Source organism: Quercus robur, chromosome 6 (assembly GCF_932294415.1).
Source record: "Quercus robur chromosome 6, dhQueRobu3.1, whole genome shotgun sequence".
In the NCBI taxonomy this organism is placed as follows: domain Eukaryota; kingdom Viridiplantae; phylum Streptophyta; class Magnoliopsida; order Fagales; family Fagaceae; genus Quercus; species Quercus robur.
The window spans coordinates 3,948,921-3,971,880 of NC_065539.1; the positions used below are offsets into that span (position 1 = coordinate 3,948,921).

Genomic DNA, 22,960 nt, shown 5'->3' on the forward strand with positions numbered 1-22,960 from the left:
ATTCTATATTAAGTCCAATCCAAATTCAGTCCTTACACTTACAAAGACCATGATATCTAACAATGCGTTTGGAAAGGGAAAAGATGAGGGAAGAGAAGGAAAAGGAAAGGAAAGGAAAAGGAAAAATGAGATTTATATTGATTGGGTAGTAAGAGGGAAGAGAAATAGGGGAGAAATTGAATCACTCGGGGTCAAATTTTGATTTCCACCAAATAGAGAGAAACTCCACACATAAAGTAATTACAAACTTTGACTTTTAATTGCTTCAAAAAAAAAAAAAAAAAAAAAACCATTTTCACTAACTAGTTTACATTCCTCTCTTTATTTTCCTTTCTTTTCCCATGGCTTCTACCAAACAAAGCGTAAGCCTTAGTGTGAGGTCATGACTAGGGTTAGGAGTGGTGGTAATGGACGAAGACAACAAAAAGTAGGAAGATGAATTCTCAACGAGAGAGATCATTTTTATTTTTATTTTTTTAAGTGATGAAATTATTTTGTTCTATATGACAGACATCATACATGTCATTCTAAATGAGATATTTTTAAGTAGAAGGCATAATTTTGGAAAAACAAAATAAAAAATTTTCATTTAAATTTTTTTATATGATGGAATATAACGGTAATGAGATAGTTTATCAATTAAGACATTACATTAGATGAGGATTGAAGTGGACTCAAAGTTGGGTCACGGGAAGGTGCAAGACCCAAAAAAAAAAAAGAGTTTCTGTATAAAACTTTTATTTTTTTTGAGAAACAAATTAGAATATTTATATCCATACCTAAAAGGAATGTTTATAAAGAAAACGAAACCATTATCGTATCTATAAAAAAGAAAGAAACCATTATCAAAATAAAGAAAAAAGGAACTAGATAATCATCAAATTGCACTTTTCACATATTCCTTTAAACTTTTCATCATGTCTGGCATTGAATAAATGCGAACCTGCCTACCCCCTTTCACCTCACTGGGTCCAAGAATCCAAGCTAAAGATCACATATATACCACACCAGTTTCACGCTATAAAAACTAACACAAACCAAAACAAAAAAAGAAGAAAAAAGAAAAAGAAGCCTCTAACCGTTCTCTCACTCAACAGGGTCGCCAATTTCCAAGCTCCAACAATGGCGACCAATGCCGTCAAGTCCAAGAAATCCACACCGCGCTCCGACAAGACGAGCGCCAGGATTTGGTTCTACTCGCTCCTGCTCACCTTGCAGTACGGAGCTCAGCCTTTGATCTCCAAGCGTTTCATCAGGTAACCTCCTCGTTCTTCAACTACCATTTCAGCACTCTGATCTTCCACAATTCCACATTAGAGATGACAGACAAAGATTTGTTGTAGATTTTTCTTTGGTTTTTGAATTGTAGGCGAAGATTTTTCTTAAAAAAAAAAAAAAAAATTGGACGGATTGAAAATTATGGATCATAGCTTGGTTTTAGGGTTTAGGAAATGCTGATTAGGTTTTCAGGTGATTTTAGTCGGTTTTAGTTTCTTCAATATAACAACGATGTAAATCTTGATTTGGATCTTGAGGCTGCTTTTATAGATGAATTGATGATATTGTGCTCAAAATAGATAATGCTTTCCTGATTGGGCAATGTTCTCCTGTTGTGTAATTTCTTTGTGGATAAGGAACACTCTTTTTATGTAATAAGGACACTAGTGTTTCCATACATGTTTAATACCTTGTGGTGTTGTTATTACATACTACCAGTTATTAATTTTTAAATAGTTAGGGGGGGGGGGGGGTGTTAATATTTTGAACTGTGATCAAAACACGAATGGGTGCTAGTTGAGCTACAAAGCTCTTTTTTTATGGGCCAGTGGGACCACCCATGCCTACACACCCCCACTATGCAGACATTAGACAAATTGCGAAATGCCTTAGCTAGGAGTCGAACCTGAGACTTCTGGGTTTATAGTTAGTCCAGGCATTCTCCCTTACTGCCGAGGCATCCCAGGTGGGGGCAGTTGAGCTACAGCTCTTTGCTACAATCCGCTATTAATGCAAATATTCTAATTTGTAATTTTGTTTGGAGGAGGGGGGGGGGGGGGATGTCATATAGTCTTGGTTCTTTGAAGTTCGCATTGTGCTGTTGTCAGACAATGTGTTCCGTGTATGTATGGAGGAAGGAGATGCTATTTTTACTTAAGATGGCAAAGAAAATTAGCATAGTCTTATTTGGTTCTTTGAAGTTCACATTGCCAGACAATGTACTCTTGTAGGATACTAATGCCTGTATTTACATTAATACATATGTTTTTGTAGTGTAAGTTCTCTTGTTGCTCATCATGAAAATTAATTTTTAAAATCAATCACAAACTTTTACTATTTTGCATTCAATCGCCACTTGCAAAGAACTACTTACAATACAATTTTGCATTCATAGATTGATGGGCTATTTAGTTCCTCCATTCCCTGTACAGGTGGGATAGGTTTATTGCTTTTAAGAAATTGAATATTTTATGCTCAGTTTTATCTCCTTACATGGTAAAGAAGTGCCATTATCTCATTATAGATTTCTTCTGCAGACGAGAGGTTATTGTCACTTCTTCTGTTTTAACATGTGAGATAGCAAAGGTAAAGTTTGTACTCGAAATGATTATCTTCTTCCTATCTATTTTGATTCTGTTTTAATTATTGCTGTTGTTGTTGTAGTAGTAGTAGTAGTAGTTATAATATTCCCTCATAAACAGACATGTACTCTTCATGTACTTCTTAGGTTATTTGTGCCCTATTTTTCATGACAAAAGATGGCACTTTAAAGAAAGTATACAATGAGTGGACTTTGGTTGGGGCGTTGACTGCATCAGGACTTCCTGCAGCTATTTATGCACTGCAAAATAGTCTACTGCAGATTTCTTACAAGAATCTTGATTCACTCACATTCTCAATGCTGAACCAGACCAAAATATTTTTCACTGCTATCTTTACATACTTCATAATGAGGTATGTTCCAGAATGGCATCTCTTCAATTCTTCAATTCTTCTTCTTGTTTTGGCACATATGGTTTCTCTGACAATTGGTCCTCAGTAAAAGCAAATAACCTTCTATGCACTATTATTAATAGAAGCTGGAGATTAAGACGATGTTTATGTTCATTTGGCTGATGCTTTCCTGCTATGCTGCAAGTAGTTGATTTCATATTGATCTGAAAGACTGTATTGGAACTTGCAAATGACTTGTTTAGTGGTTAATTGCCCACTGCCCTCTCTACCATTTATGAGGTGATGTGAGATTCAAAGAACGGTGCAAATAATCCATTTATTATTGTTGCAAATGATGTCCACTAGTAGCCCATGGTCCCTTTTTGTTTATGGTGTAGATTTCTTCAGCTATTACATTACTTTCTCTTTTGAGTATACTAAGGAATGCGAGTGTTATCTTGTGTCTTTTAGGTAGTTCTATGGTACAGTTACTTGTTCCATTTTCCTTTGATGGATTTTTCTTTTCATTAGCAACATATAAGGTACATATGAAAATTCAATAGTGCCATTGTCCATTGTTAATGGAGTTGTGCTCATTTTTTGACGGGAATGTCCACATTTGGAGTTCTATGGTACACCTATTTTCACCCCCATTCTGACAAATGAAAATTTATCTTCTCGAGGCACATATTTATGATTGTTTACGACGCAATGCCAGTTATTTTGAGAGATAGCACATTAGAATTTACAATGTATTTGTTTTGCATATTTGGCCAGAAATGTCTCAATAATGCATTTGTTTCTATAGATAATCTGGTTATGCAAAAGTCTAGGGGTTGTGAGGTATCTAGCATTAACTTTGGGCTAATCTTTGAGAACTCAATATGTAGGCAGAAGCAATCAATTCAACAAATTGGGGCCCTTTTTTTGTTGATCATTGCAGCTGTCCTTTTAAGCATTGGCGAAGGCTCTAGCAAAGGAACTAGTAGTGCTGATGCTGAGCAAATATTATTTTATGGAATTATTCCTGTATTGGTTGCTTCTGTACTCTCTGGACTAGCTTCTTCTTTATGTCAATGGGCTTCTCAGGTTAGCACAAAAAAATATTTTTCTCTAATTAGAATAAGTGATTCCATTGTCTTGTTAATTTTCTTTGCTCTCTAATACATTTACTTTTATTACAGGTCAAGAAACACTCATCGTACTTGATGACTGTAGAAATGTCTTTTGTTGGATGCCTGTGCTTGTTGCTCAGTACCTCTAAGTCTCCAGATGGAGAAGCTATCAGACAACATGGATTCTTTTATGGTTGGACTCCTCTAACTTTGGTAATTATCTAACTGCTCTACAAGAAAGCAATGTGAATTAATTCTATATTTATGCTGTTCTTTCTAGCTCATACTCAGGTAGAGAGCTAGCACGACTATCTAATAGTTAGTAGGACCAAACAGAGAGAAAATTTTATAGTTTACATCAAAGATCGCAAACTGTCTCTGCTCTTGCATATTGCTATTAGTTTGATGCGGAAAATTTAGATCGCCATGCTTTTTATTATCATCCCCTCTCAATCTTAGTAGTTACTAGATAGTACATCCATCAATAGACACCTTTGTTGTGGAATGCTGTATTTATGGGAGTATGTCTCATTTTTTCCTTTTATTCATCCTCTAGATGGGCTGACTGTGCTTGTTGACAAGCTGAGTATAAGTTAAACTTTATAGTTTATACATATACATGGTCTTCTAATTTTTTGTATAATTGAATCATTATTTTAAAAAAAAAAAAAAAAGCTGTGAGTGTTTGGGCTAAATATATACCTTCTGAGTTGTTTCCTCCTCAACTCCAAGATAACTTATGCTTTATTTTAGAACCTCAAAAATGTCAATTGTTCTTTATATTATTAATTGAGGGGTAAATTTGCAATGCTATACACAATTGCTAGGGTCTGTTTGTTTTAGCTTAAAATGACAGTTTATTTTCACCACCACCTTATAACTTCTTAAATCTTCTCTTTTTCTAGGTACAGTTATTCTTTAATACAGATTATTTTTAAACAAAACAAGCCAATGAAAGTAGGATCATCCAAACACAGTTGTGACTTATGAAAATTTTATGACTGCAGCGGTGGGCAGTTAGATATATATATATATATATATATAGAAAATTCATCAAGAATAATAAGCAGATTATTCTAGGGGCCTGGGTTCAAGTCCAAACACTCAATCTATGGGCGGGGTGGGGCGGATAAATTGTATTGCTCCCAAAAAAAAAAAAAAAAAAGAGAGAGGAAAGAGGCACCAATGACATGATTAATCAAGGATGTGGTGTGGGCTCTTTGAGGCTTCAGGCCAAAAGAGTTCAGGAGTTTGAAACTCCTCTTGGAATTGATTATTGTAATCAGGTTGACAGTCAACCGGCATTATGGAATTCGGATGCAAACCCCCTTCCTGCCCTTTTATCCTCTCCAAAAAAAGGCCCAAAAGAAAAAGAAGCCACTCACCTGCCCCAAAGAGCCCAGCAAAATACAAATTCCTCAAAGTAGCATAAATGCTGATGTAAATTATATTTAGTAAAACACATGATAATTTTATGATACTGCACTTACTGTTTAGCTTTTGTTGATGTGCCTCAACTTCATACCAATTTATTTTATTTTCATTTCAGATCCCGGTTATATTCAATGCCCTTGGAGGAATTCTTGTTGGCCTAGTTACAAGCCATGCTGGCGGTGTTAGAAAGGCAAGTTTGACTCTGTTATTCTTTTGAGACTTGATTACTTGATCATTCATTTAAGAACTGAAATATAGCGTGGTATACATATCTATCTAATTGCTAGCCATATTTGTGGGAATGACTGGCATCTTCCATTTCTTAAACAATTACAGTATCACTTCTCTCTTTCAGTTTTTAAATTATCAAGAAACTGTTTCATTGTGGAGAAGCTAATTGTAGAAGATATTCCTAACATGATTGCAGGGGTTTGTCATCGTTTCTGCACTTCTAGTCACGGCTATGATGCAGTTCATTTTTGAAGGGAAACCGCCTTCATTGTATTGTCTTGTGGCTCTCCCAATCGTGGTTTGTAGCATTTCAATATACCAGAAATACCCGTACCAAGTTAAAAAGAAGGAATTGTAAATTGTCACCACTACAGCATTTGGTTAGAAAAATTTCAATCTGTAAATGGTAGTTAGAACTTAGAGGAATTCTTTTGGGAGTGTACTTGTAAGTACCCAATCAAGGGAATTGAGAAGACGCGCTATGCTGCTTTCATCAAAATTCATAACCATTTGAATGGGGTATTGATACATGTTTGAGCAGTGCAGAATCGTGTGGGAAGTTGAATATTTTTACATTCATAAGAACAATGGACGTTTGAGTTGAGGTTATAAGTAAATTGATGCCAAAACTTTGGCAGCATTATAGTTATAATTTTTTCCCGCGTTGTCATGGTAATCTTTTCCACTTTGTTATAGCACAGCGCAGCATTCTTGAATTCATTCTCAGTAACAAGGTAAATTATATTCCCCATGCACACTAGCAAGAAGGGGAAATTTTAAATTGGACCACTGCAGGCAATTTGAGATGAGTAATCAACTGGTTATTGCTTGGTAAATTAAATAGTCTAACCTTTTCTTCTTGGTTTTTTGGATTGAATAGATGACGACTTGAATGTATTAAATTTTAATATATTTTGGACACTTTCTTGCTGATCCCTTCCGAGAGGTGAAGGGATTGAATTTCACCTATGATTAGAGGTGGCAAAGTAAGTCAAATCCATTTATCCACTTAAATCCACCCACTCTAATTAAACTCAAACCCACCCAATTATTAGTTGGGTTAAATTAGTATCAACCCAATTAGACCCAATGATTATTGGGTTTTAACTAAAAATTCATTGAGCCTCATTTAACCCAAAAACAATATACTCAAATTTAACCTAGCCCTTCCCATTATTAAAAAAAAAAAAAAAAAAAAAAAAAAAAAAAAAAAGCCTTTAGACGTTTTAGTGTTTCAAGGTTTTCATTTTCCTTCAATTTCTAGGCCTCCAAACACTTCTCTCTCTCTCTCTCTCTTGAAACAAATAAAAAAATAGAACCAAGCAATCGAAAAACAGACAATTCAAAAGAAAAAAAAAAAAGAAAAAAGAAAAAAGGAGAGAAAAATACCCATATGTGCCTTCGCCTATCTACTCCAATTTTTTGAAGCAGTCAACACTTCTGGAACCCCATAATAGGTACTCCTCCACGTTTAGCTAGCCTGGATTTATACGGAATATAAGGTCGATTTGGGTTGTATAAGAACTTTGTGTAGTGAGCTTGAATTCACGCCATGGCTCCACCGTGTCGTCACCAACCACCTCAGCGACTGAAACGCCTTCGTCTATAAGAAACTCTGCTTTTGATTTGCAAACGACGCGTATGCTTGCGACGACGACGAGAATCGCAACCACGGAGCTCTGAGCAAGGCCAACAATGACATGACCATGTTTACTAGGCTTTATATTCTCTTTGAGCAAGTTGGTGCGTAACACGCCTCACATAGTTTTGAGTTTGAAATGACATTAGTGAGAGAAAATAGAAAAGAAAAGAAAATATTTTTTTATTTGGATTTTTAATATAATTGCTTATGTGGATGTGCTTATGTGGAATTTTTTTATCTCAAGAAAGTGTTGGAGTTTTTACTTTAATGGCATTTTGGTAATTTTGATAATTGAGTAATTGGGTGAATTGGGGTTTACCATAATAATTGGGTTGGGTTGGATTTGGGTTAGAAGCAATTAGTTAAATAGATTTTAATGGGTAAATGGGTTTTATATACCCAATTCAATTATGTCCATCCCAAACCTACCCATTTGACACCCCTACCTATGATCAGATTAGTGGGCCACTATAGTTTACTACCTATGATCAGATCAGTGGGCCACTATAGTTTACTAAACTTTTTTCGTGGTGTTGTTGAAAGCAAATTTTGAAGTAGGCATCACTTCCCCTCTACTCTCCTTTCATTTCTTCTCCTTCCATCTCCCTATGTTTCAAACATACCATAAGTCTCCTTAGCACTGAAAAACACATTGGAAATTTCACAAGCTATCTTATATATTTGTACAAGCTATTTTTTATATTTGTGATGTGGTGGGCCTGAGTGAGGTGAGTGCAAAGTTTCATGTGTAAGGGTGTGAATCAGTCTTGTTGACTAAGTGATCATAGGCTCATTGATTAAGTGATGCACTCACATGCACACTAGATTTCCTTTTCCTCTAAAGTTATCCTAGTTAATAAAAAATTATCAAAAATTAAGTTGTATATTTTTCCTCATTTAGAGAGATTTGGACTTATGTTCAAATTATAAAAAGAAGAATTCCCCGATATTGTCAAATGTCAAGACTCAGATTAGGCATATTTTTAGAGAAGCTAACCAATGTGCTGATGCATTGGCCAAATTTAGATCTCCCCTTTCTGCTTCTATTGTTTTTTTTTTTTTTCATTGCCCATCGGTTGTGGTAGAGAACCTATTGCCCCTTGATATAGGGCAGCTATGTGTAATAGTCTTATTTCCATTTCTGCTCTATATCTATATGCTCTTTCACCCAAAAAAAAAAAGAAAGAAAGAAAGAAAGAAAGAAAAAAAAAATTGTCAAATGTCTATGTTATCCAAAATGCCCTCATACAAGGCCCACGTCCATACCTGGCAGCCCATTAACACTCATAGGTTGGACTTTTACTACCGCATGCATTAGCTAAGACCCGGCCCATTCCTAATCACACACAAAGCTCCACATTTCTCATCTTCATCACTCTGCTCAACTCCACAGTTCACACAAAAAAAAAGCCGAAAATATGGGAAGCAGATTGGGAAGACGAGTGGTCCACTTCGCGAACCTCCCAATCAAGCTGTTGATGCCAAGTAACTTCAACAACATCACAGAAATCGCTATCAAAACCATCCCTTCCGCCTCGAAGATCGAAATCAAGCGCGTCCTCGAGTCCCTCTACGGCTTCGAGGTCGACAAGGTCAGCACTCTCAACATGGAAGGCAAGAAGAAGAAGCGCGGCGGCCTGTTGGTCGCCAAACCGGACTACAAAAAGGCGTACATCACTCTCAGAAGCCCTCTCTCCATCTCCCCGGACCTCTACCCGATTCGGATCCTCGAGGAGGCGAAGCAGCGCATGAACAAGCAGACCAAGTCGAGCGTGGTCGAGGACGGCGAAGGGAAGCACCACTGGCTCGTCGATGATAAGCCTAGGGTTGCCGAGAAGAAAAACGAAAGATTCGGCGTTCGTGATCGAGATCGAGAACGCCGTCGCGGCGGCGGAGGAGGCGGAGGCGGCGGCGGTGAAGTGGCGAAGTTTCCGTGGAGCAGTATGAGGTCTCCTGTTACTTCTGCGAGGAGGTAGGGTTTTGAGAAAAAAAATTGATTGTGCTTAGAAATGCTTATGATTTTGATGGATTTTTGAATGTTTTATGCTTTTGCTTATGATAGATTAGAATAAGAACTTCTTGTTATTTTAAGAGGAAAGAAGAATTAAAAGCATTTTGATGGAATGAGAATTGTTTGTGGCTTATTTTGTTTATTTCATTAGGTACATGTATTTAAAATCTCACTTAGGCTATGGAATGTGTTGTGTTTGTGAAGTGTAGAATATTGAGGATTGAAGAGTATCAGGGATTTGAAATTAGGAATGCGTTATTGTGAGAAAAGTGCTTGTAGTTATTTATATGAAAACAATAAAATGGAGTGTGAAATTTAATTTTAGAAATTGATTCTTGATCGAACGACTTTTTTAAGTTGGTTTCAGAGGATCACAGAGTAAAAATTAGATGTTTTGCTTGATATGCGAAATGTAAATGTAGCTAGTGTGGTGGAAGATGCTGAGCTTCACCTGAGAGCAATGAGCACGTAATTGTGAATCTTAAATTGATTAAATTTTTGTTCGTGTCTTGTAGCATAAAGTGTAGCTAACTACACAATGTATGAGACTATAGAAATAGTATGTGACTAAAATTATGGACTTCCTTTCTTCACTCTCCACTGATACAAGTTCTATGGGCATCTGCTATTTTTCTTCCAAGCTAGAGAAGCTTTTTATTTTTTTGGGTATATGTAATAAAAATCCATTAAAGCTAGAGAAGCATTAAATAATACAGATTATTAGTTTGCTCTAAACCTTGTGAAAAGAAACCCCACCAAATTGGGAAAGCAGATATGGATGATCCTGTTGAAGGCTTTTGGATGGAATTAGCATTATAGTGCAGGATCTTAGATGTTGAGAAAATTTAGGAGATGGATGACCTTCGTTTGAAGCTACGTCTACGGGCTGGGTTGGGTCTCTGTTGTCCATCTCCAGTTTCATCCCCATCTAATTTTGTATGGAAGGAGTTCTTGATCTTCCTCCAACTGAATGCCCAACCCGATGCATTCTTTGGCTTGTTGCTTAGCTTTCCATACTCCTGTTGAAGCCCAGAGTAGTCACTCTGTAGCGCTTCCATCTTCGTCTTCATGTTTTCAAGCTCTGTCTTCATAGTCTTGATCTCCATGTTTGTAGATGACTGGTTTCCCTCCGGCTCAGAGGTATTGCCATTCTTATCTAGCATTTCTTCCCTCATCTTCAGTTGCTCCGACAGTAGCACCTGCATATCTCATCTCATCTTCTCTTCCACATGTGAGAAATGTTAAGTTGATATGCTACATACTGGTGAGCACTGAGCTTATGGCACTTTATGTCTGTTGAGTGCATTTACAGTCTTACTTAGCTACATGTCTATGAACTTAGTTTTGCAAAGAGCCTCTTGGCTCAGTGGCACTTTTGTCTCTTCCCATAGGGAAGAGCGTGGGTTTGAACCCTAGGCCAAGGTCCCCCTCAACTTATTGTAGCCCACAAGAAAGACTATGAACTTCACTTTGTGGAATCTTTTTATTTTTTGATAGGTCACTTTGTTGAATCTTATAAATCTATAACGATAGGCAGGCTGTGCTTGTGACATCATAAATACAAACATGCATAACTTCATATATATATATATATATATACACACACACATATATATGCATATATATGAAGTATCAATGTACTTTGTAAGAATAATGATATTTTGGCCTAGTGTCCATTCTTTATCCAATATTCATTATTTAACTACCTAGTATTGTTTGTTGATGAAGTATGTAAGAGTAAGACTTGTATGGATCTAAAAGTTTCTTACTTTTATTACTCACTAAAAGATCTACAAGGCTTGTGTAAGACAAGGTCTAGAATTCATAAAATATATACCTGGACAATGGTTCTTAGAGGCAATCGATCATTTTGTGCAGCATGCATGCATGCATCAAGAGACAGTTTCTCACAGTTCATTACCTTGCACAGCCTTCTTCGGTCATGCTCAGATAGTGAACGATTAGTCTGAAAAGAAGATTACATTGTAGAGTTCAAAAATTTCTTTCACTTCCTCTTCCCAAAAATAAAAGGCAGATTAATATAATAATAATACACAAGAAGAAGAATGGGAGAGGATAACAGGTAACCTTGAGGTAGGTGTCAATGGCTCTATAGAGACCATCATGACATGTTCGAACATTTTCTGGCAACGATTCAGCCAAAACTTGGAACTTAGTGACAGAGAGATTTGGGTCTCTTGCAATCTCAGCTAGGTAATTGTCTAAGAGCTTACTTATATTGCATTTGCCAGACTTCTGTTGCTGCTGCTGCTGCTGCTGTTCATGCATCAAAAAATATTCCACTATCCTTTGCACCACATCTATGTCATGCATTGTGCATTGTTCAGGAGAACTGTGCCAGCCATTAATGAAATACCAAGGATGAAAATTTAGTATTATTAGTTTCTTGATGGAGTGTGGTTAGTTATTCTTTTTATAGAGTCTTAGTCTATTTGGTTAGTTATTCAACAACTTTTTCTATTAAAATTTTTCTGGAATGTAATGTCATATCACACAATTTAGGAAGAAAGAGGAAGTTAGTATACTCACTTTGTTAGTTTCCCCTTATCAAAATTTTTGTAACTTGGGATCAGAAGATCATTCACACTGGCATCTTCCAACATCATCCCCACTCTCTTTTCAAGCTCCGAAATCAAAGCTGGTGTTGCAGAATATACCATTGCCATCTTTAGCATCTGCAACAGGAATTTACATGAAACAGCTTCTTGTTGAGGAGGAAGCATGCTTATTAGGCTCTCAATAATTGCTTTTTGCTCCTTGCTGTGTGCAATGCCCCCTTCTTCCTTCTGACTACAAATACTGAACTGAAGCTCATTCTTTCCATGGCCATATCCTCTAACTCCTTCTATCTCCATGTCCATACCCGGCAACCATCTCTCTGCATAGCGCATGATGCATTTACCTATGATCTCTGGTGTTGTTCCCTTAGCCCTTATTGCTGTTATAATCCTCCTGAAATGATCAATACGAAGGATAGCTATATCATCAAACCACCAGCCTTCTTCATGAACTGCATCTCCAGTTGATGAGTTTTTCCTAGAAGCCTTCCAAGCTAGTGAGTCACAGCATCTTCTAACAATTTGTAAATTTTCAGCCCATGGAGATAGAGCTTCACAGGATTTTAGAACAGTAATGGTATCTTTCCATGAGCAAAGGACTACAAATGTGAGGAAAGCTTCAGTCTTGCTGATGAGATTGCCATCTTCAAATTCTTCAGTCATCTCCAGAAATTCTGACGCACATCTTATTGAAGCTATGTTATTGGGGTTTAAGTCCAGTGGGAGACCATAACAGAATTTTAAAATGATTTCAAATGTTTCTGATCCCCCTGGGAAGTTTTCAAGATTGATGTTGTACCCATAATTTGAGATTGAAGGCTGAAGTTCCAATTGGCCTATGTAGCCACATTTTGACACCAAGGGATACTGTTTCAGGAGAATTGAGTTATGAAATGAGTGAATACTTCTGGTTATTTATCTTACCCCCTATATTCATCTTTAATTTTGATGTCAAAGTTATATCTGGCCCCCAACAAAGAAAAATCAGTATGACAAAAACACTATGGTTTTATTTATGCATTTAAGTTCTCACATGGTCACATTAAAAGGAAGGGAGACTTCTTGTTTAGATTGCTTCACTAGGCAATAGTCACATCTTTTTTCCCTTCCTAAAATTGGGTAGAGGAATTGGTCTTTAATGTTGTTGAGTTTAGAGCTTTATGAAGAGAAGAAATTCTACATGGGGGATTTTCTACTTTTTTTTCTTGATGCACCTTGAAGAATTCTACGTTTTTGTGCATCGGTATGGTGTATTATATCTACCATATCAAGTAGTCCCTTGTGTTATATTTATTAGATCATGTATAGTACACACATTCAATCACTCCAAATGAAACAAATTGTACCAATGCAAAGTGGTGTACGTGACACATGGTTTCAAGTGGTGTCTCATAACATATATATATATATATATATATTTATATATGAGTTAGGTTCAAGTTACATCTAGTGTAGCTCTAAGTAATATTACACCACTAAATAATTTATTATTAGATGCGAATTTTGACAAATTTACTGTTGGATTACATTATATTCATATACTCTCCATGCTTGCAAAATTTCTTAGTGATCAAAGATTAATAGTCATATTATCAATCAATTGTTTAAATTTAAATTTTTGTAGTTTAAAATAATTCATAAAAAATGAGTTTATGGATCACAAGGTAAATAACATCTGATTAGCATGAAAATTGACATGCATGTTAAGCATATGTTATGTATATATAGAGAGAGCATATATATGTAAACACTTAGTTTCAAGTTACTTATTAAAAAAAAAAAAACACTTAGTTTCAAGTTTTTGTGTGTTTCATAGTGAATATTGAATATTGAATATTGAACATTGTTTTTTTGTCTTGTTTATACCTTGTGAACATTAAAGGTAATTTCTTGAACTTGAATTGATAAATCTGTTGGTATTTGAGACGTGATAAACCTGCAAGAAAGATTTTATTAGAGAGAGAGAAGAGAAGCCGCTGAAAACAAAATGGATCAGAGGAAAAAAAAACAAATGCCAAAATTGAATATTTATGTCAAAGATGAGAGAATATCAGCTTAGACATTCTCTAGAAAGAACATGCTGTGGCTTTCCTATGATAAACTGATTTGTTGCCAATTCTAGACTAATACTTCTATTACCGTGAGTGTTCTCTCTTTTCCAAGCTATCAGCTATAGAGACGAATTTGGTGGGAATTACGATGCGTTGGTCATGAACTTGATCAATGCCATCCGAATCACTCCCTGGGCTTTGTGGTTCAGTTACTTGAGGAGACTTCTGCATGGTGGCTTTCTAGCTGGAGACATGAGTGACAATACATATGGTCAAAAAATATGGTTTAATAGGGTGGGTTGTTGTCTACATAAATGCCTGAGAAGTGAGTATGTGGCTGGCTTAGGAGTACCATTATGAGGGTTGGTGGGGGGGTTCATTTTTTTTTTCTTCGATGTCTATTCCCTGTCGCAAAATTCGATTGTGATATATTGAGGCCCATTAGGTTAGTGTCCGAGAAATGAAGATGATATTGGCTATGCCAGTTCCATTTTGAACCGCACAAATGTGGACTGGACCAATGGATGATTGTGTGGTTTCATATGTAGGTTGACCGTTCCCAACATTTGTAGCATATATGTAAACATTATTATTATTTTCTGTTTACTTACCAGAAAAAAAAAATGAGGATTTGTTTTAACTATATATTTATTGTAATGTAAAACACGCGTACATTTTTGCTGACATTTTTTTTGAAACAAAATTTGGGAACAACAAACGATTTTGAAACACGCATACATTTATTTCCATATTTGTTTCATTTCAAAAAAAATATCTTGTGTGAAATATGTGAAATAGAAATGTATTCAAAGGTCTCTTTCTGCATGCAACTGTACAGCCTTGATAATGTGCTGGGTATTCAAAACTTCTATACTATTGTCTGTTCAATTACATGTCAAAGATGTCCAAGGGGAGATACCCCATTGTTCACTGGTAATTTGACAGCCAAACGACTGATTGTATATTCTCACATTTTTGAAAATATTGAATTTGATGTTGATACCATACATTTGCGTGTATCCCATATCTTGATTGGCTTCATATTGGAGCAGCTTCTAGAATATGAAATCCTCACCAGGCAACTTTCATTCAAACTGACTCGGCTCGGGCAAGGCGAAGATAGTTCCAAGTTAGGATCCTCACGGCTTGGGTGGGATCATGATTGTGATAGTTTTTGTGGAAGTAATATAAAACAAAATTTATATTTTCATTTAAAGATTGTTGTACCATATAACCATAGATTCTAAATAGAACAAAATTGCGTACCTCTTAGCAACCCAAGTGTGTTGCCTCCCAAGGTATTCAAGTCTCTCTCTCTATGTTCCTTTTTGAGTTTTCAGAAGACTGCAGTATCACTCAGTAATTTTGATGGCCAACAACTAATATTATATATATATATATATTTTAAGACTTCTAAATCCAAGAGAGAGATTGGACGTGGGATCCTAATTGTAGGATTAATCAATAACTTTTTGAATGTTATTGACTTATCTTGAAACTCTTTTAAAATTATTCCTCAATTTTCTCAACCATATCAAGAAAATATTTGAACTTCTACAGATTGCAATAATATTCATCAACACATTGCAATTGACCCCTGAAAATTAGAGAATTACAAATGAGGTCTCATTACTTACAATTTTATATCTATGTCCTTCTACCACACTATATTCCCACAGGCCACTAAGACTGGATTAATATCATTGTCATGTCCCTAGCTTATGTAACCCTTAATTTCTTGATTTCTTGATTTCATAATTTCTATTGGACTCCAAAATATCTTTAAAAAAACTCTTTAAATATATATATACAATATTATATATATGAAAAACACTTTAAAAAAAATGTCACCGGCTGGTTTTGTTTTGAATCTAACTTCAATATGAAAATCAACTGAATATACTATTTTCTTTAGAGACTGGTGGATTCATTGTAGAGCATTTACATATTTTACTCATTACACACATAATCCTACATGTTTGTATATAGCCTTTAAAATAAGCATCACCAGTTGACATTGTCAAAGTTATGTACATAATAAATAAATAAATATACACAAACCTCTCATGTTTGAGGACAATAGAAAAATTGTGATAGAACAACGTTTTAATTAACAATGATCACTTCATAAGGTGTTTTTGATCGGATCCGATTCAGTGTATGTACTTGTTACATTACACTCACTTGTCTGCTTTAAGTAACTACTTCAATGATGGAGTAAATACTCCTATCACATAGCAGCACAACAAGTGTAGGCTTCAATGGTGATATTCAATTAATATCCACAGCCTAAAACAATTTAATAATCTATGAAAAATCATTACTCCTGGTCTTTGTTTCCTTAACCATTAACATGATTTTTCTACAGAGGCGACATCACATGCCACATTTAAACAATGAAATATACATATAAAAATTATGTATGTGAAAATAAAATTTTATTATCAAATAAAAAATGCATAATATTGTTTTTTAGAGCACATAATTCTAACATATTGGACCTGCCTCCTTGGCCAATTTGGACAAAGTGAAGCATGTCTGAAAAATTATTGGTCTCACCTCATCTGTATACTCATCCCAAGAAAAAAGATGTTCTCTTGCATTAGTTTTTCCAACCTTGCCTGAGCCTTGAACTTTTTGTGAATCTCATTTTAGTGTCCCAGTTCTAGGATTTGAACTTCCTAAGATTTTGGGACTAGTTGGTTAACTTTATGGTTAGTTTGGATTGGAGAGAGATGGAGAGTGAGGAGAGGCGAGGTCCTTCCATACAAACATAAGGTTAGTGAGCACTGTCATGTAATATTACCTTCCTTTTCTCTCCGTACTAGTATAGTACCTTTTCCCCTTTTCCTATCACCGAAGCAAGTCTCCTCACCATCCCTTTTCCCTTTCACTGGAGCTAGTCTCCTCACTGTTACTTCCTTTTTTCCTTCCTTTTTTCCCCTCCTAACCTTCTGCACCCATTGAACTGAAACAAACGTTTATACCCTTACCCATCCTGGTGTTTTAGTCTCCATTATGGAGGTCTCAGATCTAGTGGCCAGGACAAAAAAATGTTCGTGCCAAGAAAACAGAATTGAGCTCCCTCCAAACCAAAATACCAACCGACCTATTGATCTTTTCCTTCTAGCCAAAATCATAACCTCCAAAAATATTAGCTACAATATGGTAAAATATGTCACAGTTAAGGCTTGGAAGCCTGTGTTCCCAATGGAAGTTAAAAGACTCAACAAAGAAGTTTTTGTGTTCATTTTTCACCATGAAGTAGACCTTCACAAAGTGTACTCGAGAAGACCATGGTCCATCAGAGGGAGCCATTTAGTTCTTAAGAGGCGGAGTCCAGAACTTACATGGCAGGAAGTAGATTTTTCTACATCTTCAATATGGGTCCAAGTTCATGGACTTCCTCCTCTCTGGAGAACAAAGGATAATCTAAAAAGGAATGGGTCTAGAGTGGGCTCAGTCTTGGAAGTTGATTTGATAGGTGAACCGGGTGGTGCTTGGAGTAAGTTCATCAGGCTCAGAGTTGAAGTGGACATAGCTAATCCATTATCCCCAGGAGTTTTCCTTCCGCGGCCAAACATAAAAGATTTATGGATTGGTTTAAAGTATGAGAAAATCGCAAATCTCTGCGATCGTTGTGGTATCATTGGGCATGACCAAAAGAATTGCTCAACTGAAGTGTTCAAACTCAAGAACCCATCTGGTGAAATGTTTAAGGCTACTGGTCCTTGGCCCAGAACGGATAACGAAGATATTCCTGATGAAATCACCGATGCAAGTTCAACGGTAGACTCGGCTAGCCTGTCAAACCAAAGCAGTGAGCCGGCCAACAGCAACCACAGCTGGCAAAAAGCCGAGAGCAACCACATTAGTGGTAATGGCCAAGGATGTGACACGTGCACACCTGAGGACAGTGTGAATACCATGAGCAAGGACGGTGCAGGGACTGTTTCCGCGAATCCAGGAACGAAGCTCACATAGCTAGTTGCTGATACGCAAAGCTTATCTGTTCAAAATGAGGTGGGCCTAGACAACTAAGTGATGAGGAATCTAATTCTTTTGACACTGGTTAAAATTGGGCTGCATAAAGGTCCTAACACTACTGAGCAATTTCCTTCACAACATTCGGGCCCATCTATTGACCTAATCAGTAACCACGTGCCAAACTCACCTCCAAGTAAGGAACAACTATATCATGACCCAAACCCAATCAGCCCAAAAACAACTCCCAATCCACAGCAACTCCCTAACATCGATCACTCCAACCTAATCACTCAAAATGCCCAAAACCAAAATACCCTCACCATTGTCTCTGAAGATGCCTCTATCGAAACAAATACCTCACCTTCCACAAAACCTTTCCGATTCCTCACAGAAGCAAAGACCACAAGCCTTAAAAGGAAAACTTCAAAACCGGTGCTAGACCATTCCTCAAAGAGGCTAAGGACAGCAGTCAAGGGTTCAGAGCCAATTTATTTCGACCCAAGCTCAGCTTCTTTCATTCCGAGTTCCAGACTGGAATCTTTTATGTTGGAGGAGAGAAATGATGCCAAAAATCATGGTGAGCTCCTTCTTAAGCCAATTCTCCCTTTCATTCCCATGGTTTTTGATTGTGTTTTCTCTGACACTGTTAAAACGGCCGAGGAGGCGAGCCTTATCATGCCTCCAAAATCACCATGAAAATCCTAGTCGAGGTATTTGCAACACCTCGACAGTTCGAGCCCTTGGGGCTCAAATAAAAGGGGCAAGGCCTGACGTGGTTTTCCTCTCCGAAACGAAAGCTAATGCAAATAGGATGGAGTTTGTTAAAAAGTCTTTAAAGTTTGATTTTTCTTGTGTTGTTGAGGCTAAAGGCAATGCAAGTGGTTTATGTATTATGTGGAAATATGGAGTGAACTTAAAAGAAGTGGAGTTTAATAAGGATTTGATTGCAGTTAAGGTCTCTGACCAGTGTGTTAAGTGGTTGTTAGTGGGCTTCTATGGGCCATCTTACCACTCAAAGAAGAAGAAAGCGTAGGGAAATTTGTTTGCCCTTCTTGAATCTCACCAGGGGCCGTGGGCTGTCATGGGAGATTTTAACTTTATAGTCAATGAAGAGGAACAATTGGGTGGTAACAAGGGTGGCTCCTCTTCAATAAATTACCTTAAGGAACTTCTTTTCGAGCTTAATGCTGTGGATTTAGGGTACTCAAGGAACAAGTTCACATGGACCAGAGGTAAATGGGGCAAAGCTTCTATCAAAAGAAGGCTTGACAGGGGAGTGGCAAAACATATCTTGGAGGCTTGCTTACCCAAGGGCAGCCATCACGCATTTAGGTGCTATCAAGTCAGACCATGCCCCAATTCTGTTGAATACAAACCCAAGTGATAGTTTTGTTCACAAGCCTTTTAGGTTCGAGGCGGTTTGGTTGAGGGATGATAGATGCAGTGATGTAATTGAGGAAGCTTGGAAGGGAAAGGTCTTGGGCTCAGAGTTTATTAAACTATACAAAAAGCAAGCTGTAACTAGAGAGGCCCTTCGCAAATGGAATAAGGAGGTTTTTGGTCGCTGCTAGGACAGGATAAACTCTCTGCTCAAGAAAATAAAGGATGTCCAAGAGAGGCAACCTTCACATGAAAATGGTCTTTTGGAAAATGATCTTCAAACCGAGCTCTTTGAATGGCTTCTCAGAAGCGAAGTGATTTGGAGACAAAAGTCCAGGGAATTGTGGCTCAAACTAGGTGATAAAAACTCAAAGTTTTTTCATCTATCCACCATCATTCACAGGACAAAAATAATATAGATGCAATAAAAAAAGAGGAAGGAACATGGATCAATGAGTCTAGCCAAGTCAAAGCCCATTTCCGTGATAATTTCATTGAGCTTTTCAAAGAAGAAGAAGTTTGTTTCCCTGAACACCTGGATCACTTGGTGTTGCCTTGCATCACTGAAGAAGAAAATGAGGGATTACAGTGCATCCCAACCCCGGAGGAGATCAAAGATGTTTTGTTCCAGATGCAGGACCTAAAGGCCCCAGGCCCCAACGGTTTCTCGGCTCTGTTTTACAAACAACTCTAGCTGACAGTGGGAAACAATGTCATAAAGGCAGTAACATGTGAGAGACCGCACCCCCAGCCTGTTTTTATAAGATGTTGGGCTAAACCCACGTGAATAGGTGGAGTCGTGTTATTGCCTCTCAAAATAGAGGTTCGACTAGTTATATTTTTCCCTTTAGATTAAGGGTTTTACAATGGAGTCGCCACTTATTTAATTATTGGGATAAATAAGAAAACTGAAATTGAAAAATCCCTCATTTTATTAATTTTTAATTGAATTTACATTGATCATAGGAAAATTACATGGCTTTGGTCCTAGATACAATCGAAGATAAAGTACATAACTTTGTTTCCTAGTTACAATCTAAAAATTGAAAATTACAAGGATAAGCATTGGTCTATCAACTCTTGATCTAAGTTTGAAGGCTATGTTACAAGGTGGGAAGATGTTAGGCACCCACCTTACCCGGTGAAACCGGTCTTCTAGACTATGGTGGCCAACATTCATATCACATCATCTAATATGTTATCAATCAATTTGCATGTTGAATTTAATGTGTGTGCATGTGATAAACCCTAATTCAATTTATTAAGCATTGCATTTGGATTGAAAAATAAATTCTAGTGAATGTGTGTGGATGGTGATAACCTAGATTCAAGGATTTTGAAAGAATTATTAAACAAACATGTTTTTCATGTTTTTTTACGTGGATTTAAGATTAAATCTAGTGATATGCATGAACATGTGATGAACAACTAAGAACATGTGAAGAACATTCAAACATATTCAAAGGGAATTATCATGTTTTAATCTTAAATTCTCATCACGGCAACACAAACAAACAGTTAGGGAAGGGAATTATACCTTCATGCAAGATCCATATGGTGAAGGAGGGGACTCTTGATGGAGGTCCTAAGGGTGAAGGAAACAAAGATCTAGGAGAGGGAGAGTGAGTCTCACTCAATACCTTGAGTCTCAAGAAGACCAAGATATGACAAGATTACTCAACTTCACTAGAACTCAAGAGAAAAGAGGAGAGAGGGGGTTTTTTTATGTGTCCTGGAATGAAGGAGATAGGGGGTTTATATAGTAGTAGTGGAGGAAATATGAATGAAAGGTCATTTAATGAGGGTTGACAAAGAATCATGAACCTAGACCTCATTTTAGCCTTGGGGGAAATCTGGTGCATTAAATAGAAAGATTGGTGGGAGTGAAGAGCAAGCCAAAATTTCGTTTTCCCGTAGCTGCTGTAACAGCCTGTAGAGCAAATTTCAAATAATCATATCTGATACAATTCTGATCGGAATTGTCTCGTTCTTGTGCTCAAATTGAAGCCTTGGATGTCTAGTTTCTGGGAAAACTAACCTCATTCATAGATTCAAAATATTCTGAGAGATATCGATGAAATAGTGAGCAGAGGTCATTTGTTAGAAAATGATTTCAGCACAATTAACATTAATAGGTCCCAAATTAGCTCCTTATTGACATTAAATTACTCCAATCACTCCTATTTCAGACTTAATTGGTTCCAAATTTACCCTAATTAAAATATAGTTGCACAAATTACTCATTGAATAATTAATATTTAACTATCTAGTTAATTATGTGTATGCAACCCTACCATAAAATATAGTCCTAACCAATCAAATTATAACACATCATTGTTCTCAAATTGATTATATTTATAACCAATTGAAATCAATTGTTCATAATCACATATAGTCGGACTCAATTTGTGATTGTGTATCTCGGCCATTAGAACTTGATTTGATGATAACTTTCAATCTGATGGTCCGATTAGGGCTTATGACCAGTCGATTTGATCGTTACAACATCAAGATCATTTTGGTAAAATGAGATTAAGGATCTAGTGAATAGAATCAAGATGCATATTTCCAAGGTGAAATTACCCTTTTACCCTCCATGTGAGGTTAAATGCGGGTTGCAAAATGGGGTGTCAACATAACATCATTTTTCACCGAGGGATCAATGCCAAAAGAGGTAAATAGCTCCTTAATTGTCCTCATCCCTAAATTATCTTACCCTACCTCTGTCAATCATTATAGGCCAATTAGCCTTTGCAACGTGGTCTACAAAATTATCTCAAAACTCTTGGTGGAAAAGCTTCGACTTTTACTGGATAAGTTGATCTCCCCTACCCAATCGGCTTTTATACCAAATAGGTGGATAGCGGAAAACCAAATCATTGTTCAGGAATTACTCTACAGCTTCAAGACCTGCAAGACAAAGTCAGGTCTCATGGCGATCAAGCTTAACCTTCAAAAGGCATATGATAGAGTGAATTGGAAATTCCTGTCTGCTGTACTTCTTCACTTTGGATTCAATGAAACTTTCACAAATTGGATCATGTCTTGTGTATCTTCAGTCTCATTTGAAGTGGTTGTAAATGGGGGCAAGTCTGCGGGCTTTAAGCCAAGTAGGGGGCTTAGGCAAGGGGATCCACTATCCCCTTACCTTTCATATTGGGACAAGAAGTGTTATCCAGACTTATAGAGCACGATCTCAGGCTTAAAAATGTTGCTGGCATAAAGACTAGTATCAGTGGTCCGACTATTTCTCATGTTATGTATGCCGACGACATTGTGTTGTTCTCAAAAGCTTCCAGAAAAGATGTAGAAAGCCTAGTGAAAATTTTGGAGAAGTACTGTAGGTGGTCAGGCCAAGCTATCAATAGAAGGAAGTCGGGCGTTTTTTTCTCAAAGCATACCCATAGCCATGTCCGAAGGTCCATAAAAGGCATCCTCCAAGTTAAAAATCTAAAAAAGGAAGCAGTCTATCTAGGAGCGCCAATGTTCATGTCAAGGGCACCTTTTAAGGACTTTGCATTCCTAGAGAATAAGATTGAAGCAAAACTATCGGGTTGGAGGAGCAAATGCCTTTCTTGGGCAGGGAGAAGGACTTTGAT

At 36.9% G+C, this 22,960-nt stretch overlaps 3 protein-coding genes across 7 annotated transcripts; 2 read left to right on the forward strand and 1 right to left on the reverse strand.

The window, feature by feature from the left end:
• The first annotated feature begins 866 nt into the window (after positions 1-866).
• On the forward strand, positions 867-6,363 carry LOC126732361 (UDP-N-acetylglucosamine transporter ROCK1). The gene is made up of 7 exons (XM_050435151.1): positions 867-1,256; positions 2,535-2,583; positions 2,726-2,952; positions 3,822-4,020; positions 4,116-4,259; positions 5,596-5,670; positions 5,908-6,363. Exons 1-7 carry the CDS (start codon positions 1,123-1,125, stop codon positions 6,067-6,069), a joined length of 990 nt encoding a protein of 329 aa, XP_050291108.1. The 5' UTR covers positions 867-1,122; the 3' UTR covers positions 6,070-6,363.
• Positions 6,364-8,702: 2,339 nt separating this feature from the next.
• On the forward strand, positions 8,703-15,068 carry LOC126732363 (uncharacterized). Of its 2 annotated transcripts, none has more exons than XM_050435158.1 (2): positions 8,703-9,325; positions 15,047-15,068. In XM_050435158.1, exons 1-2 carry the CDS (start codon positions 8,772-8,774, stop codon positions 15,051-15,053), a joined length of 561 nt encoding a protein of 186 aa, XP_050291115.1. In that variant the 5' UTR covers positions 8,703-8,771; the 3' UTR covers positions 15,054-15,068. The 2 variants fall into 2 exon arrangements, with proteins under 2 accessions (XP_050291115.1, XP_050291114.1); XM_050435157.1 differs by lacking the exon at positions 15,047-15,068 and adding an exon at positions 12,480-12,886.
• LOC126732362 (BTB/POZ domain-containing protein DOT3) lies at positions 9,929-14,225 on the reverse strand. 4 transcript variants are annotated; one of them, XM_050435154.1, is made up of 7 exons: positions 14,083-14,225; positions 13,810-13,879; positions 11,915-12,810; positions 11,599-11,717; positions 11,453-11,508; positions 11,202-11,330; positions 9,929-10,563 (listed from the first exon to the last, which is right to left on the reverse strand). In XM_050435154.1, exons 1-7 carry the CDS (start codon positions 14,223-14,225, stop codon positions 10,210-10,212), a joined length of 1,767 nt encoding a protein of 588 aa, XP_050291111.1. In that variant the 3' UTR covers positions 9,929-10,209. The 4 variants fall into 4 exon arrangements, with proteins under 4 accessions (XP_050291111.1, XP_050291110.1, XP_050291109.1 ...); XM_050435153.1 differs by having other exon boundaries at positions 11,286-11,330; positions 11,453-11,717; XM_050435152.1 differs by having other exon boundaries at positions 11,453-11,717.
• Positions 15,069-22,960: the final 7,892 nt, after the last annotated feature.

Bases quoted from the DNA above. Each gene is read 5' to 3' on its own strand.
- LOC126732362 (XM_050435152.1), bottom strand. From the start codon at position 14,225: ATGCAGAAGTCTCCTCAAGTAACTGAACCACAAAGCCCAGGGAGTGAT. The intron at 11,331-11,452 runs GTTACCTGTTAT...TCTTCTTTTCAG, and splicing joins CCATTGACACCTACCTCAAG to ACTAATCGTTCACTATCTGA. The intron at 10,564-11,201 runs GTATATATTTTA...TGAGATATGCAG, and splicing joins CTCTAAGAACCATTGTCCAG to GTGCTACTGTCGGAGCAACT.
- LOC126732363 (XM_050435157.1), top strand. From the start codon at position 8,772: ATGGGAAGCAGATTGGGAAGACGAGTGGTCCACTTCGCGAACCTCCCA.
- LOC126732361 (XM_050435151.1), top strand. From the start codon at position 1,123: ATGGCGACCAATGCCGTCAAGTCCAAGAAATCCACACCGCGCTCCGAC. The intron at 2,584-2,725 runs GTAAAGTTTGTA...TGTACTTCTTAG, and splicing joins TAACATGTGAGATAGCAAAG to GTTATTTGTGCCCTATTTTT. The intron at 2,953-3,821 runs GTATGTTCCAGA...CTCAATATGTAG, and splicing joins TTTACATACTTCATAATGAG to GCAGAAGCAATCAATTCAAC.